This window comes from Chamaea fasciata, unplaced genomic scaffold, assembly GCF_029207755.1.
Source record: "Chamaea fasciata isolate MVZ Bird 193981 ecotype frontalis unplaced genomic scaffold, bChaFas1.0.hap1 SCAF_1, whole genome shotgun sequence".
Taxonomy (NCBI): Eukaryota; Metazoa; Chordata; class Aves; order Passeriformes; family Sylviidae; genus Chamaea; species Chamaea fasciata.
Window position 1 is genome coordinate 150,562,586 of NW_027094086.1, and position 17,519 is coordinate 150,580,104.

The 17,519-nt window shown below is 42.3% G+C and overlaps 1 protein-coding gene across 1 annotated transcript in view; it reads left to right on the forward strand.

The window, feature by feature from the left end:
• The window catches only part of LOC136299804 (vasoactive intestinal polypeptide receptor), a 111,754-nt gene that overhangs the window by 61,067 nt on the left and 33,168 nt on the right, over positions 1-17,519 (forward strand). Inside the window, exons 4-6 of the mRNA XM_066201746.1 lie at positions 6,438-6,541; positions 11,780-11,880; positions 13,185-13,317. Of these exons, the coding sequence (XP_066057843.1) occupies positions 6,438-6,541; positions 11,780-11,880; positions 13,185-13,317 (338 nt within the window). The remainder of the gene's footprint in view (positions 1-6,437; positions 6,542-11,779; positions 11,881-13,184; positions 13,318-17,519) is intronic.

Below are 17,519 nucleotides of genomic sequence, written 5' to 3' on the forward strand. Positions count from 1 at the left end.
CCAACCTGAAATGGCATTTTTATCAAATTTACAACCTGAAATGGCATTTGTATCTACTGATTTTAGAGTTTTCCATAAGTCAGCCTATCTCTGAGCTGGTCTTACAGTCAGAGGTGAGAAACAGGCTCCTTAGTTCAGCTGGTTTTTTTTTTAGATTCCTGCTCCAGGATGAGTTTAATACCATCCAAAACCCACATACTTCTCTCCATTTGCAATCAAAATATTGTGGAGTGGCTCTGGCAGATGGGAATGTCTCCCAACGGGATTGAATTCCGCCTCAGCAGAGCACCAACAGCATCAACAACTGATGCCATTCCCAAAGCAGAAGCAGCAGCTTTGATTCTCTCTGAGTCAGACACTTTGTACAACCATTAACAAACAGTGATGGTCTTAAGTAAAGGGAGGGGAAGATTGCCTCCTGGTTTATAGGATTTTTTGCAAAATTAATGCCATTAAAGGTTGTGAAGCAGCTCTTCCTGTGTAGCAGTGAGTGTCACTGAGCAGCTTTCAAGAATCTCAGTCATCTGGGTAATGTTTGTGTCGTGCTCTTTGATCCCTTTGCAGGAACGTGAAAGCTTTTATCAAGTTGTGAGCCAGAGAAAATCTTTTAAATGTATTTATAGCAGGAAAAGAGTGGAATTCCAGGAAACAAAGAGTTACCGTTATTTTCCTGCCGCATGGAGAATAAGCTCTCCAAATGACTAATATCCCATCTCATGGTTAATAAAGGATAAAACATCTCGTGGCATTTAAAAACCTTAAACTGTCCTGATGTCATTTGACATTAATTTTTTATGGCATTCACAGACCCAGAAAATTTTCATTATTTCATGACGTCCGTCAGTGCCATGTGAGGGAGATGGATGAAAATATTTTTGGCACCTTTCATTATTAAAGTGCATTGCTTTCCACCCCTTGACCAGAGTGTTCCAGCTCTCCTTCCATACGTGGAAGATGACATTTGGGATAGGGATTTATGCCTCACCGTTTCTCCAAAAGCAGATTGTCCACCATGCACAAGTTAATTTTGCACTGGCAGTTTTTAAGCTTTAGCTCTGAAATTAATTGACCTAAGGGGGTGGGGATGGGCCCAACCAAGCTCTGAATCCCACTCAGGGAGGTGAGATCTGAGTTTCAGGCTTGTCAAATTCCTTTTCTCCCCGGGTGCTCTAAATTTATTTCCCCTCTCCTTTCCCCTCCTTCATGAACACTTTTTATTCTGCATTGCTTCTGAAACTGGAACAAAAATTGAATAAAATGAGGATAGGGATGAGCAGAGAGCAGCAGATAAGAAGAAGACATCACCACTTCTCTAAAGAACCCCAAAATGAACCATACCCATTATTTATTTGCTACAATGGTCATTAAAATACCCAAGAAGTTTAATGTGTATTTTGTGTTCTCTTCACTGAGAGCCCTTGACCTGCTCAGGTGCTCTGCTGTGCACATGTGCCTTCATATCAAAAAAGCAAAATTACCTGGAGAAAAGGAGGTTCAGAGAGGGAATCACTATCCCTGGAAGTGTTCAAAAACGTGTGGATGTGGCACTTGGGGACATGGTTTGATGGTGGCCTTAGCAGAGTGGGTTAATGGCTGGATTTGATAGTCTTAGAGGGCTTTTCAAACATAAACCAGTCCATGATTCCATGATTTATTTGCACCTCGAGTGTCACAATGCTTGTGCCCCACTCCTCTGAAGGATTGGTGCTACACCTGCACCTGAACCCAAAAATGTGCATCTTTTTCTCATAAACATTTCCTGGAACCCTATAATTGCAAGATCAAAAGATCTAGTGAGAATTTTGTCCTAAAATTCAACATCTCCGTTTTTAGGATGAGAAAACAAACAGTTTACAAAAGGTGCCTAGTCAAGGGGAACATTGGTATTTGAAAGAAAAGGGGAATTATCTGTATTTATTAAGGATCAAGATCTTCACTCTTAGAAGTGAAATGTGCAGGAAGGGGAGAGGAAAATAAGGGAAAATTGAGTTTTGCCACAAAAATGGTGTGTAGAAAGTTTCAGGGCACTGAACATGTGGCAGTAATATCTGCAGGCCAAGCGATGTGAAAAACAGCAAAGGAAGAAAATTAAGATGGTCTTGTTTGATGTGCTGACCCAATGCCACAGGTTCTATTACAACATGAAATTATGAAATACAAAAATATAAAATAACATTAGACACTGGGCAGAAATTGCACTGAAAGAATGATCTTGTGAGACCACAACGGAGGCCGAGAAAGCCAGTTGGGAAATTATCCTGTCAAGACTTTCCCCACAAGTTTTTCCCAGACCTAAGCACTTCAGCATCCAGCTAAGTGCAAGCTGTCCGCAAGTTTCAAGTGTTTCCCAAGAACAGTGGGGCAGATCAATAATAAAAATAAAAGTAGAGGTGTGACAGTGGGCTCAGCCGTGTCTCAAGAATGGAAAATAATGAAAGCATCACTGCTTTAATAGTTTCTGCTTGAAAAAATCGATTTATGTCCGTGGAATATGATGCTAGAGAAGCAGGACTGATTGCTGGGCAGAGTACACCTTCCCCTCTGCTTTGGAAATTGTTACAGAAAAGGGAAAGGAAAGCAAGAGGGGGGCAAAACCCAACACCCCTGAGCCTTGATTGACCTCAGATCTCTTCGTCTGAATTCAGACTCCCATTAAAAGCCAATAAGAAGGTTTTTTCAAAGATCAAAGAGGTAAAACTTCACCTGTAACATGAACTTTCAGATATGTCTCCAAGTTTGAAAGGTGTGTTTGAAACAGATGAGAGGCAGAAAGAAATTAAGTAAGAGAAAAAAGCTAAAGAGCAAGACACAGACAACAGCTCCGTGTATTTATTCCGTTCATCTGTTCAGTGTTTGATTTCTACCCAGATCAAACAACTCTGATAAAGAAAATGTTCTGGTTTTACCTCTGCTCCACAGACTCCTCCCTCCTCTTCTGCTGTGTTGTGAATAAATCACATCAAATGGAGGGAAATTCCTCTCGAGGAGGTCTCGTGGGAGGTTCCCTGCCCATGGCAGAGGGGCTGGAACTGGACTTTAGGGTCCCTTCCAACCCAAATCATTCTGTGATGATTTTATGATTCTAAATTCTGAGACAAGTTTTGCTTGTGCAGTCTCCATCCTTGAGGGGTTCCAAGAGTATCCAGAAGGCATGTGGTCATGCTTCCATTTTAGGTGACCACACCTGAGCAGGCGTTTTGGGCCAGGTGACCTCCAGTGGTCCCTTCCAACCTCAGCCATTCTGGGATGCTGTGAAAGCAGGACACTGAGCTCTTGCAAGGCATTACAAGGTTATTGTTAAAATAAATGAGAGTTAGTTGTGTTTTTTTCAATTTTTTTTAAGATGGAAAACCTCACCTCATTTCTTTTAGGAAAAGATGCAGCAGTTTGACAGTGGTAACATTGGTCAAATTAAATACAAACCCCACGAAAAAACCCAGATTAATTCATGGTTTTTACTAATACCACAAGAATTAGGAGATTCTGTTCTCACCAGGGACTTGCCTCTTCTTTTTCCACAACACAGAGGGGAGCTTGGAGCACAAACCTCCTAGCACTGGATGCTCCCCATCTCTCAGGGAATCTCCTCCACTCTGCATCACTAATTACATGTAACTATAAACCCCTGGTCTCCTTTCTTGTTAAATCTCCAGGAGCACAGTTTGAAAACTTCAGCTCCAGTCTGATAGGAAATAGGAAAATTTGGGAAATCTAGTGAACTTTGAAAGGCTGGAGATAAATTCCAAGTGCATAAACTTTGTATTTTCTGATACTGTCATTTTCAATGTACTCCACTGGTGCTCATTTTTAGGGAGAACTTGTGTTACACAAATTAGTGAGAAACAGCTCTGGAAAATGGCAAACACAACTTCTGGTGCTTTGAAAAATCTGCCTTTCCACTGACAAATAATTAGATTTTATTACCAAAGTCTGGAGAAAAACAGGAGCCAGTGAGACCACAAGAACTGGCTCATTTTCATCAGGGATCTGTGGCAGAGCTGGGATTTGACCTTGGAACGTAAAAATCTGTGTAATACGTCAGTCTAACCTGCACCTGTAAACCTCAGAGGAAAGCTAAACTTTAAGTGGGGCACTTTCCCAAATTTTATGCTCATTTTCAGTATAGGAAGTGATATTTTAAAGAGTAGTAATTAGAAATGTTATTTTGTCTGAGCAGAGACATCACCCATTACTTGAGCCAAATTGTGGTGTGATAAAATCTTTGTTTTCTAACCTTGTACTTTTTCTACCTCTCAGACGTCAGGTGAACATGAGAAGTTTTAGGTATCACCATGTGTGTGAATGTCCACTCTAAAAGTGACATGAGTGACAAAGGGTGGTAGAAAAACTTCTCTGGGAAGTGAGTTTCCCTAAAATCAAAGTAATTTTTTTTTTTTTTAATCCCACTGATGCTTTGTCATTGTTCTTCCCACTCCCTTGCTGCTAAAGCATTGGGACGATTTTTGAAAGTATTGAGAGAGATGAGAATCTTTAAATAATCATAAAATTGTGAGGAAGTGCAATCAAAAAGAAGAAATAGGAGAAAATTAATCTGAAAGAAGCACACCTTAGCTCAGTCAGAATAAGAACAAAGATTTAAAACCACCGTGAAATCTTTAGAGAGGAGGAGCCTCAAGCAGGAAATGGGAAGCAATGAAGTTCAGATAATGAGATCCATTGTAATGAAGAAGAAATAACAGCAATTGCATAACACCTCAAAAAAACTGAAAGTCCTGAGCAGTCATGTCCTTGATTTGTTTGCACAAGATCCTTTATGATCCCGACGTGAACCCTGGTGGAAAGAACTGCCAACAGTGGCCGGGCAGGGAGAACCAGGGAACAGCAGCCCACGGAGCTGTGCTGAACTTGCTCCTTCTGGAGCAGCTGTGGAAATGAACAAAGGCACCTTCGAGAGCCCTCCTGGGTTCAGGTCTGCTGCAAGGACAGAATAAAGGGGCAAGTTTCAGTGTCAAAATCCACCTGTCACAGGGATTCGAGAAGTGGCTTCAGGCAGGGGATTGTCTGCTGCTGATTTCAGTGCAGAGCAGGCCCGTGGCTGGGAGGATGTTCAGATGACTCAAGTGTCAGAAATTGCTGGAGGTGATACTCAAATATTTCCGTGACTCACAGCTGCATAGCTGATTTTTGCAAAACTCCATTTTGCAGGAGTTTTGCTACTCTTGTATGCAAAGAACTCTATTGTGGGAAATGTTTGCAAAGCTCTTTGAGTTTCACTGGTGCCATCTTTCACCTGAAGAAGCAAAGTTTGGCTGCTGTTTGTTCATTCTGGTGCATTGGCCAGTTTTTCCAGTTCTGTGTGATGAATGGCCCCAGTGGAATGCCCCAACAACAGGATCTTAGTGGGGTGGGCAGGGTGGGGACTGGTGGGCAGAGAAGGTGCTGGGGGAATTTACAGTGCGCTGTTGGGTGTATTTCTGCTTTGTTATTTATTGACCAACCCATATCTTGGCCTTTTAGCCCACAGACCTCCTGGGGTAAGGCTTATCCTGAGTGCTGGTCTCTCCTCCTTTTGCTGGGATTAAGCCAATGTGGGTGTGAAGTCCAGCTGGGACAGGGAGCAGAGATGTTTTACAAAGTGAGAAGTGCTTTGCACTCACAATCCTGGATGGATCAGGCAGTTCTGAGCACCAAAGAGCCACGTGAAGTTCAGTTTTGACAGTTTGGCAGAAGGAGTGAGATGTTCTTGTGTTAATTAAAGCTCTTTTTAGCTGGTCAGAGGCCCCAGGCACTCAGCGAACTTGGCAGTCCAGGAAATCTTCCTGCGCTGGAGTATACAAGTTAAAACAGGCAATAGAGGTTGTCTGTGTGTGGATTTTCTCCTTTCACAGCCAAATTTTGAAGTGCTTTTCTTCACAAACAAGAGTAGAGTACATTTCCCAGGAATCACATTTGATCAGGGCTCAGTTGTAGGCGAAGTCTGGGTGTGGAGGACTGGATTTATTTCCCCGACCCCCAGCCTTATCTGCATCGTGTGAAATGAGCACTTTATCTACCCCTGTCCTGGCTTCTCACAGGCAGAGTGAAAGGCATAAACACTTCACTGCCCTGTTTAGATAAAAAAATTTTTCCAGGAAGAAAGTCAATGCGACAATAAAATATTCAAACAATACTGGTGCAGTGCCAGCAGCCAGAGGCCTGGGCACAAGTGGCAGTATGGTGCCACTAGAAGAGATGTTTTTGTGTGCACCCCTGTATTAAAATGTACATTTTAACTGAATTCTGGACTGTAAAACACAATGGATACCTCCCAATTATGAGTTCTGTGTAATATGAAAAATTAGTAAGAGGGAAAAAGGATGAGAGTTTTACTCAAAGTGTTACAAAAATTGTGCTTTGGCATTTACACCACAAAAGGCAGAAGTTGCTCTAACAGTGAGCTGAAGGTTTCTTTTTAAATCGTGTTTTTTTTCTTCCAGGGAATGTGACCAGGAATTGTACAAGTCAGGGCTGGTCAGATGTGTACCCTGCACCCTACGCCTTGGCCTGTGGATATGATTCCAACAGCACTCCAGGGGAAGAGGTTTGTAAACTGGTTGGGTGGGCATCAAGATTTAACCGGGATCAATGAACTGTGTGATCTTCCCATGCCCATTTTTTCCCATTCCCTCTCAGATTCTTTAAGAGGAAAGGATCCTCTTGAAGATCCTTGAAAGCAGAGTTCAAGAGTTTGGTCAAGGAAACGATCTTCCCTTTGATGTCATAGACTCATAGAATTATGGAATGGCTTGGGATGGAGGGGAACTTAAGGATCGTCTCATTCCACCCTCTGCCGTGGGCAGGAACACCTTTCACTAGACCAGGTTATTCCAAACCTGGCCTTGAACCCTTCCAGGGATGGGACATCCAAAATTTCCAGTATGTCAGGACCTGAGAAGATCAGACCATAGTCAATGTGATGCCCACACATAACTTCAGGTGTTTTATTTTCCACGTTACACTTTGAAACAAGCCCTCCACATTTATATTTATGCTTAAGTTGATATGGTGACTCCAGTCTTTCTATGGCAACAAAAGCATCAAAAGCTCTAAAGGGATAAAAAATTATATTTTGCTGCTCTGCAGATCACAACCAGCTAAATATCTCTATCACTGTAGGGAACACAAGTTTTCATGAAATTTTACTAAATTTTGATAGAAAATCCAGAAGTTCTCTGGGATATTGTTTTGGCAATAACATTTGTGTATTGTATATTGTTTGTGTATAAATTAGCAATCGCTGACGTAGGTATAATCAGCTTTAGAGAGTTTTGTCATTCCACAGGAAGGAGTTTGGTACTGGTTTGCTGCATGCTGAGACATGAAGGGTAAAGTCTGAAGAGGATAACAAATGTTAGAAGCAAGATTCACCTCACCTAACTCAAAGTTCAGCATCTAATCTAAACTAATCACCTGTAGCAGTCCCACAGTCAACAAGAAAAAGCTGATGCAAGAAAAGTTGTGTTTCACTGCAATCATACGTTGCAGTATTTATATTTTTATATAATAGTGTTTATATTAATGTGTTAATGTGTTTATATTAAACCTCTGCCCACGCTTTTTGTTGTTGTTGTTGAAGACATACCTCAGTGTTAGCGAATGTTGGACATAGGAATCTCGCTAATTAATTAATATGTGTTTCCAGTATTTAAAAGGGGCTTACAGAAAGGCTGGAGAGGGATTTTTCACAAGAGCATGGAGTGATGGGACAAGGGGGAATGGTGTTAAGGTGAAAAAAGGCAGGGCTACATGAGAAATTGGGAAGAAATTCCTCACCGTGAGGGTGGGGAGGCCCTGGCACACGGTGCCCAGAGAAGTTGTGGCTGCCCCCTCCTGGGAAGTGTTCCAGGCCAGGCTGGAGAGGGCTTGGAGCAACCTGGGACAATGGAAGGTGTCCCTGCCCAGGACAGGGGTTTTTAAGGTCCCTTTCAACCCAGACCATTCTGGGATTCTGTGACTGGATACGGTGAGAGGTCTCTGTGCATGGTCACCCATTGCCGAGGCACTCAGAGAGTTAACAGGGGATCTGAGCAGAACTGAGCCGGCTCTGAGCGTGAAAGAAAACAGAAAACAGCAAAGGGAGAGGTGCACAAAGAACCTCAGGGCTGTGCTGAAGAGAGCCTTCGCCTGCCTGCAGGGTCAGCCAGCACTTCACATCCTCAAGTGTTCATCCCTCAGACTGAGCTGTGTGGCTGCAAAAACCATTGCTCCAGCTCTGCTGGGTAAGGGCCCCCATCCAGAGCTCTGGTTTTGTATTCCTGCTGCTCAGGAGATTTGGAAATTCCTGGGACATGCTCCTGCCACCCAATGGATTGCCGCGTTGCCAGAATGCCACGTTACCAGGAGAACCTCTATTGTGTTCCTTTAATTCTTTTTTAATTATTTTCCCTTGATTTCCACTTTTTTTTTTTTTTCCTGCTGTTAAAGTCCAATTTGCGTGAAAGGTGACTGAGGGGGGTGAGCATGCAGTAGCAGCCTGTGAAGAAGGATAGATTTTTGTTTTATTGTTGTTGTTGAACTGGCAGTGAGTTTGGGGAGCAAGAAGTAAAGGGAGCAGGAAAAAACCAGCAGGGTGTACAGGACATGAGGTCCAGGAAAGACTGATAAGCTTCCAGGAGTAAAACACTTCATGAACTTTTGGCCTCAGGTCAGAAACAACCAGGAAAAAAAAAATTGAAAAATAAATAAGGGCAGCATGTAAGGTTGTGAATTCTGGCAGTCTCTAAATTAGCAGATGATGCAGGCACCTGGTCCATGCAGTGATGATGAGCCTTTCTCCAATCTGACCTTTAAAAGTAGTGCATTAGCAAATGGGGAGCGGGGTTGTTACGCTGCTCCTCTGTCAGATGTGATGCTCTTGCCCCTGGTGTGCTTCCATCTGCTCAGAGAGGCCACTCCAGAGTCTCTGTGGGTTCTGCCTGAAGATGCTGAAATAAAGACACCTCCAGAGGTCAATTCAGCCCACATTTCTCTCCAAAGAAATTTCTTTTCATTTACCCTCAAGGGAACCTCAATGACTTTGGGCTGGATGACATGAACCCCAAAACACTTGGCTCCTGAAAGATTTTATATCAGTATTTCTCTTCTTTTTCTCTCAAAATTGTAAATGTTTCCCATTGTCAACAACAAAGGACAAATATTGAGGTTACTGAACAGAAACCAAGGAAAATAAATCTCAGTTAATCTCAATTTAGCATTTACCTCAAATAATTGTTATTATCACACTCCTGTGAAATTAAGCAGAAGCTTTTAGAAGTCAAAGAGACAATGATAAAGTTGCCTGATTTCATTCTGTAAATCAGTCAGGCATCCTGGCATGCATTGCCTTCACTTATCTACATCCCTTTCTTTTCTAATAAGAATATTTTATAATCTGGACCCTGAGTGAAATTTCAATTCCATTTATGATCTTGGGTCAAATTCTCTGCTTTTGATATCTCTAGAATAGGAACCAACTGTCATTAGCAAGCGCAGTGAAGAGTAAGAAGTCATTAAGTGCTGTTTCCAGAGCAGAGATGACCCCACATCCTGCATTAAAGCTGAGTGCAGAACCAACCCTCTCTGCACCAGAAGGATTAGTCACCTCATAAAATATGAGGAGAGAAAGCAGGGAATTGCTTGTTGAATAACACCAGGAACTTTCTGTGCATATCTTGCTCCTGGGAATAACTCCCAAGAAGCAGAAGGCCTATTTTTCTCTGCTCTCCTAAATAAAGTGTGGGGCAACCTCTTCCTCCTACAGTCCCCTACAACAAGCTCCTTCCTTCTGCTGGCCAAGTCTTTCCTGCAACAGTTCTGCTCTGGTGCCATCAAAAATAGAGATAATAGAGAAAGATGAAATCAATGTGAGGGAGGTTGACTGCTTTAATTAGAAAAGTCAGAGCTGCCTTTGGGATCTCAAACTCCAGGAAGGCTGGAAAGACTATCTTGGGGGAGCTGGTGGATGAGAGGCTGGACATGTGCTGACCGTGTGCACCTGTAGCCCAGAAATCCAACAGTATCCTGGACTGATCCCACAGCCTGGGCAGCAGGGAAAGGGGGGATTCTGCCCCTCTGCCCCTCAGGTGAGGCCTCACCTGCAGAGTTTTATCTGGGCAAGAGCAGGCAGATAAATTGTCCTGAAACTCCTGAGTTATCTATTCAGGGTGACCCAAAGCTCTCAGTGGTGTGGCTGTAAGGACACGGTGTTTTAACCACCTCTGAGGTCTGTGGTTGAAGATATGACCAGTGTTATCTCTGAAAACTCTCTTGTTTTAACACCCCTCCAAGCTGGCTTGTGCAAATGCTAAAGGATTGCAACTCATCCCAGCCTCGCTGGTTCTGTAAAGTACCAAATACTTGTCAAAGCCTGTGAAAATAGCACATAAAAATGTCAACTCTCCATGTTATGGAAGAGTGTTTCTCCAAACAAGGTTGGGTTTAGATTTTCTGCCTAACCTGTTCTTTGTGGTTTTGGTTTGGGTTGTTTATAACAGATGGTGACAAGGAGGGCAGAGGAGGGTCAATCAAGAGCTGGAAAAATAAAATTTTCAATAAACCAAGTTAGAGTCTCATAAGAACTTAGATTATTTTTTTAATTGATAGATGTCTAAATAATTCTACCTCTTCATTTTTCTTCTTTGTTTGTTTTTTTGATTTATTTTTTTTTTTTTGGTAAGCTGGAAAATCAAAATCTATTGATTTAGAGTGTTGCTAGAGAGCTTTGGAGAACTTACTTGCTCATTTTATTTAGACTGGGATCCCCTGTTGGATCCAGGCCCTGCAGTGCCCCATGCTCAGAGATTCCCTCTGTGTGCAGTCAAAGAGAAAATCCATGAACGGATTTCCAAATTAACACATATTTCTGAGTTAAGTTTTAAGTTTTTATTTGCCTAAACACAGTGTAAATTCCACAAAAGCAAACCAATTTCCCAGACAGCTCTGCCCCTATGTGACGGTTTTGGCTTCTTCTCTTCTCTGCCGAAGTCAGGATGAATAACATGGGAAATGAAGATATCGAGTTCAGACTTGGCATGTTTATTATATCTTATTTATTTACAGGCTCACGAGCCGTGAGCTTAACTAGCAAGGTAGAAAATGGAGGTAAAATGGAGAGCTTCTAACTCTTTCCAAGGATATTTAAGCGATAATTACCCAATACCAAGGTGACACCTATATTATTCATGTTTCTGGCCTAATAATGACCACCCAAGGTCTGCAATGCGGACCTTTCTCACCCAATTACAGAAAACCACCCAAACCCATGAAGAAGGAAGAAGAAGGCAAAGAAGAAGGACAAAGGCAACACCCCAAATCCTCCCTCTTGACTTATATGCATTACTATACACTATATATGTATTACTATACACTAAAACCCGAAATCCTGAGTTTCTAGGATTCCAACACCCCCAGACCTCCTTAATTAAATCAGTCTCACTGCACTCACCGCATCAGACCCAGTGCTGTGCACTCTTTAGCTGAACATTGGTCATTCCTGTTCCACAAGCTGTCTCTGCAGGTGTCAAATCTGCCTCCTTCCAGCAGAAACTTTCCTCTTGTGTAACTTTAACTTGGGTTTGGGGTGGTCCAAGCCCTGCTGCATCCAGATGTGTTCTCCACACTCACACGGGTGATGTTTGAGTCATGTACCCTACTTTTAAAGAGTGATTTTAAAGGGTGAAAGAGTCAGAGGTGCTTTAAAAGAATGGAGAGGGTTGATTTCCTTGTCTCAGCAGGGTGATGCTGTGTTTAGGAGTGCATTTTGGACCTCTTTGAAAGCCCTGTTTTCTTTCCTTCACACCAGCAAACGGCGTTCTACGGGACGGTCAAGACCGGCTACACCATCGGGCACACCTTATCCCTCATCGCCCTCACGGCTGCCATGATCATTCTGTGTCTCTTCAGGTAATACCACCAACAGGAAAAGGCACAGGGAAGGTGTCCTGGTTTGGAAAGACAGGTGTCTGCCAGGGAAAAGCTGGAGCTTCCTTTGGCATGGAGCGTGTAAACCCCCTCCCTCCAAATTACTATAATTTTGAAATTAAGGGGCTTTCTGGCAAAGATATGGGAATAGGAATGACAGTTCATTACTAGGAATATTAAAAATACCAATGTAGTAGTACAAAAAAAAAAACAAGCAAACAACAACAACAAAAAAAAGAAACCATTGACAGAGTCAGAATACAACTTGAGCTGTTGCCATCTTTCTATTGTTTCACCCTGTACTGAGGCTGACGTTGCAGTAAAAGCTCAAGGAATGTCTCCCAGCAGTCCTATCCCATTATTTGGAAATATTTAATATCCAACACAGATACATGCAAATTACCTCCATGAGGTACAAGGTGCCAGCCAGGCCAGTGAAACCCTTGAGGATCCTGTTTTTCCTTTGTGGGAAACAGCTTAACTTGACTTGCCTTTGCCTGCAGGAGGACTCAGCTCAGCCCCATTATCTTGCCATCATCAGAGATTAGGAGCACAACCTCTGCCAGTGCACAGTGGCTCGTTAAGAGGTGGTAATTTGATTGTGCTGCTGACTGAGGTCTGGTGTGGTTCTGGTGTCTGTACAAAGCACCCATTTCCAGACTATTAGGCATTTCACTTTAGCTGATGTAAATTCTCTCTTGGAAAAAAAACTCCTACTTCATCAGAATTTGTCTTCAAAATATTAGCGGGCAAGGGATAAAAAAACTCTGGTGTAGTTCTCAGTATCATTAACAGTCAGTAATTTTTAAGTGAAAAAACGGTTCATATTTCTCCAGAAAGTCTGTAATATGCATTAATTATGGCAACAGATGCTAAGAATTTATTTCCCTGCTTGAAGAGATGTTTCACTTTGAAAAGAATTATTGCAGCAGAAATATTCTGTAGAAAATAGCCCTTTATCATGAGCAGAGCCTGCTCAGTCAAAAACATTTCTTTCCCCGTGGAGAGCAGTGGGATGGACCTGTTTTCTGTCATCCTGTATTTTTTCCTGTTTTTCTCAGGATTGGAAAAGCAGCAGTACTGCTGCAGATACGTGGATTGCCACGTTCTATGGAATTAAAGAGGCTTAAGTGGATTTGTGGTGCTGTTCATTAGACCAGAGCCTGTCTCAGGGTTTCTAATGCTTAATTAGGACTCTGTGTCACGGCAGAAGAAACAGTGTAAATATAAAAATAATGCTTTTGAGAAGATTTGCTATTCATAAATGTTTCATTTCTTCCCAACAGAAAACTGCACTGTACTCGAAATTACATCCACATGCACCTGTTCATGTCCTTCATCATGAGAGCCATCGCAGTCTTCATAAAGGATGTCATCCTCTTTGAAAGTGGGGAATCTGAGCACTGCTTCGTGAGCTCAGTAAGTAGCCTTGCACTCAAATTTTCCACCTCATTTTGCCCCCCCTCTTAAGCAATGCACCAAAAATTACCTTGCAAATGCATGTGAGGCAGTACTTCAAAAAGATTTCAAATCTTTTACTCATTTGAAAGGAAAAAATATAATTTATGATTCCTGCCATTTGACTTACGTGGAGAAGGAATAAATTGATTATCAGAGTCTAAAATGTATATATTTATATTTTATATCTGGTCCTTTCTGAAGTTAGACTTGGTGGTCTTAGAGGTCTTTTTGAACCTTAAGGATTTTATCAGGCCAAACCCACAAGTGAGGTTGTACTGGATTTTGGGGCTCCTGTCAGTCCTGTGTCTACCACCCAGCCTCATTTCTTGGATATCCTGGTTAAATGAGGTTTGTGTTTAGGGATTCAGTAAAACCTTTTCCTTCAGTGAGGGTGGGAGTCAGACCCAAATTCACATAACTGATTTTAGTTATCTGTGGGGTAAGCACCTACACATGAGCTATGTGTATAAAGTGTATCCATAATTCATCTGTTCCCTGGAGTCTGGAATGTTGTTCAATCCCTTGGGAGAAGGCACCTGCATGCGGGTGATCCTCTGGGCTCCAGTGACCAGATCCCTGCAGGACCTGAGGCAGGAAATCTGTGTGCAGACATCATCACCCATTTTTCATCTGAATCAGTATCCCACGCTCACTGTCTGCAACTGTGAGATTTCCCTACTGGGATGAGAAATAAGGGGAATAAAGGAGTAGGGCTATTTTTTTGCCTTTCAAACTCGGTGTTATCAGCTGGCTCAAACATTAAGGAGGGAGAAGGGCTGTTTATCTAAATGCCACGCTGACGTAAGAGGACACCAGTCATGAATAAATTTAGGCAGGAAATTGAAATCACCAAAACGAAGAAATGTGATCAGAAGTTATACAGGGAAAAAAAAAAGAAAAACAGGAACTCTCCATAGTAAATTCAGAGCATTAGATGAGCTGCTTGCTGATAATAGCAGGGGACTGGGCACAGCACTCCTGCAGATCCCTCTGGACCTGTTTTTTATGTCATACAGCACCAGAAAAAACTTCTCTTTTCCATCCACCCAATTTCTTCCTTGCGTGCTGGCTTTCCTGCATCCTTACCCTGAGTCCTGTCCCTGATGTTATAATGACTTTTTTGCTTGAGCATCTCTCAGCTGAAACCCGGAGCAACTTCCTCTCAGTTTTTCCCAAGAACTGTGTGCAGCATGATTTGCTCCCTCTGGAATGTCCCCATGTGCTCCTTTCTCTCTGTGATTCACTGGGATCTGTATTCTTGGAATGGGATTTTTTTGTGAAGGTCCATAAATGGGTAGAAAGGCATGGAAACTGGAATAAATTGCCACAGATTATTTGTCAGTGCCAGCTGGCAGAGGGCAAACATAGGACAGGCCATGGAGTGTGAACCAACCTGTCATCCCTGTGGGAGTTTGCACTGGATTTTGCTGGATCAGGACTGAGGCACAGTGAGCTGACTAAGAAGTGTTTTCTTCTCATCCATCCAGAAACATTTCTGCATATAAATACAGAATTTTCCTGTAGAACACCTGCGCTTTCAGGTAGCCCCACAGCTACAACATTTTTGTGTTTCTCCCCATCAGAAGATTTTTGAGTTAATTGCCAGCTCAGGGTGAATGGCTGGATGATACAGAACGGTTATAAAATTATGTGGGACAAACCTGTCTCCACCACATTAGGCTGAGAATACCCCTTGCAAAATCTGCACCAGTCTTGAGCCAGCATTTTGGACAACTTTTTAGCTCACAGTCTAAAAATACTGACACAAAATGCCTCTCTTAACGTTTATCTGTTAGGGAAAAAATGTTATAAAATCCACTGTGTTCCTGTGGGGTTGTTGGGGTCAGGTTAGGTTGGCCTGAGTTAAGAGTTTGTGCTTTCAACTTGCAGGATAACTCTTGACTTGGGAGACCTGGTGCTAATTCAGGATTTTATACCCAATTCACTGAAGGTGATGTGGTTGTGGCCTTGAGCTCATTCAGTCTGGGGAGAGATTTGAACAAACAATTTTTGCTGAATGCCTTCACTTTTACTCTGGTTTAGAACAGGGCAAAGTCAAAGCAATAAAATTGTTTCATTAGAAGAGAAGCCACGTTCAGTTCCTTTAGGCAAATAAAGAGTAAAGACACCCCCCTTCCAGAGCAGATTTAGGGCTATAAAATCCAAATGAATAGAAACCTCTCCCATAATTTCTGAGGAAGGCACCAAATTCCTCAATTTTATATTACCTGCTATAGTAAGAAGACTCTGAATTATGTTTTGTGCTCCAGCCACGCAAGAATATGTTATGCTCTCCACCAACAAATGTTTCAATGCTTCAATCAGGCATGAAATCCAACACAGGAAGATGTATATGTAATAACCCCCCCCCCCCTTTTTAATAGACTTTACTGCATTTTTACTTCATTTTACCTAGTCTGGGACACTTCAGGCGTGGTGTTAACTCTCCACGATTTTAAACTCAAGGAGTTTTGGGTTGCCACTGAGTTCAACATGAACAAACACCCCCAAAAAATTAATTTATTGAGCATTTCTACGGGCCAGAATGCCTGAGAATGTGGCTGTAAGCCTTTCAGGGCCAGTGCAGCCAAAATTTATGTGATGAGCATCACTGAGTCATGGTGTGAGCCAGCACTGGGTGATGTTTGCAGAGTGATGTGTGGCACCCGTAGCCTCCTGGACTTGCTTGGTCCTACTTTATGGATAAACTAACTCCTGGGGGAAAGAGCAGTCTTGCTGCTTGGGTGAAAAAAATCAACCTGTTTTCATTGGGCAGACATCCTGAGTTGACAAGCAGGGCTTGTTTTCATGACTAAAAAACAGCAGGTTTAAAGGATCTTTAAACCCAGAACCTGCACAAGGCCCCTTGTCCCACAGCGAGGAAACTCAGCACCAGTGGCTTCCTAAATGTCCCTCACTCCTCCTCCTCTTCCCAGGTGTCCAAATCTGTTAGATTTGTTCCTAGGCACAATGTGGGTCACTTGGCTCATGGAGATTCCTCAGGCTGACCTCTTCCAAAAGTGGATTTTTGTGGGATTTTCCAGTAAGAGACAAAACACCGCAGGGACATTTTGAATTTTCTAGAGGGGTGCAAACGGCAGAGGGTACCTTGAATTTTCTAGAGGGGTGTGATGGCCACGCACAGACACAACATTTTGCTCAAGGCAACATGAAGAGACCAAACCCACTTCCTCCCTCTCTCTCATATTCATGTAGTTTTTTAATTGCAATTATATGTAACTGAATCATCCTATTGGCTTAAGTAGATTAAAAAAAGGCAGCTGTGTTTGTCAGCTGGGAATTTAGGCACTTGGATGTGGAGATGATGAGGCTCAGAGTGCTCTGTGGAACCACCCACTTGGACTTCTTCAAGAACTGTTGGGTTTGACTCATTCAGGTTATGTTCTGTCTCACTAATTGGCCATTTCTGATGGAAAAATTGCCACACTTGGTTTTGTTACCTCTGGAAATGGTTCACAGTGTGTGAAAAATTGCACCATTTTACAGCCTGGATTTGCCTTCTTTTTTCTGCTTTTTGTTTGGTTCTTTTTTGGTTTGATTTGTTTTGGTTTGGTTTTGGTGTGGTTTTTGGGGGGTTTTTGTTTTGTTTTGTTTTGTTGGGTTTTTTCCCAGCCAGACTCAAGAAGTTTTACTTTTTCACACTGATTTCTTTAGGTTTAGTGCCCTTCCCTCTTGGCATTCCCATAATCTACCTTCCCCTTTCCTTCTCTCCCTGGGGAACGCCCTGTAAAAGACAACAGTCAAAACAACAAATGTGGTAGAAGGATTGAACTGAACACTTCAATTGTTGTTTCTTTTTCCTTTTTCCTTTTTTTTTTTTTTGTCAGTTTAGGGGTAGGTTTTGATATAGTTTCATTACTGTCATATCTGAATGACATCGTAATGATGAACCACTTACATCTCCAGCCTTGCTGAAGACAAAGCCAACAGTTTGATGTAAACAAAAATCAGGTTCTACAGGTTAAATTCAGGCTGACTTTTTTTCTGAGCTCTGCGAGTTTGCCCTTGCTGGAGACTGAGCCAAGGGAGATCACATCATTTGTCTTTTCCCTTTTGTATTATTCCAGTAATACAAAAAATTCCAACACAAAAATTATTCTTTGCAGAGGAGGGTGGCAGTTCAGCTGTTGAGAATTTAC